Source organism: Buceros rhinoceros, unplaced genomic scaffold, assembly GCF_000710305.1.
Source record: "Buceros rhinoceros silvestris isolate BGI_N320 unplaced genomic scaffold, ASM71030v1 scaffold4861, whole genome shotgun sequence".
NCBI lineage: Eukaryota > Metazoa > Chordata > Aves > Bucerotiformes > Bucerotidae > Buceros > Buceros rhinoceros.
In genome coordinates, this window is record NW_010394671.1 from 646 (window position 1) to 1,438 (window position 793).

The 793-nt window shown below is 61.5% G+C and overlaps 1 protein-coding gene across 1 annotated transcript in view; it reads left to right on the forward strand.

The window, feature by feature from the left end:
• The window catches only part of HOXA5 (homeobox A5), a 2,686-nt gene that overhangs the window by 413 nt on the left and 1,480 nt on the right, over positions 1-793 (forward strand). The window contains exon 2 of the mRNA XM_010145283.1: positions 62-474. Coding sequence (XP_010143585.1) covers positions 62-474 — 413 coding nt within the window. The remainder of the gene's footprint in view (positions 1-61; positions 475-793) is intronic.

Genomic DNA, 793 nt, shown 5'->3' on the forward strand with positions numbered 1-793 from the left:
CTCAGCGTCGGGCGCTCTGCTTCCACCCACTTTGGTGCCAATGAGAGACCCCGCAGTTACCCGGCCAACACCACCTCTGCCTCGACTCTGCTTCCACCCACTTTGGTGCCAATGAGAGACCCCGCAGTTACCCGGCCAACACCACCTCTGCCTCGACAGAGCCCAGGTACAACCAGCCCGCGACGTCTTCCCACTCGCCTCCCCCTGACCCTCTGCCCTGCACCGCCGTGGCCGGTTCGCCTGTCAGCGAGAGTCACCACGGGGTGAAAAACTCCCTCGCTAACTCCACCAGCACTTCGTCCAATTCCAGCAGCAACACGCACATCAGCAGAGACGGGGTTGGCACCTCGTCTGGGACTGAGGAAGACACTCCAGCAAGCAGCGAGCAGGCAAGTGCCCCGACCGACCAAAGCACAGCCCAGCCTTCACAACCCCAGATCTACCCCTGGATGCGAAAACTGCACATAAGTCATGGTAAAGCAAATACCCTGTTCTTTCTTTATTTCGCTGGAGGAAAACGAGGATTTAATGTAAAGCGGGTGGCTGCGCCGAGCAAGGTCGGGGAGAGGGGGAGAGCAGGGCGTGAGAGCGGGCAGCCTCCGCGCACAGCACAACTCTGCTCGCAGGGAAAGCACGCTCCCTTGTCTGGGAGAGTGGCCCCCAAAAAAGGAAAAAAAAATACCGCCCGGACCCGAAAGCACAGCCCGCCTGGTTCCCCGCGCCAGCCCCGGAGGGCAGCGGGGAAGCTAAAAACCGCCTTCCCGAAGCGGACCCGGGAGCAGAGGCTGCCCCC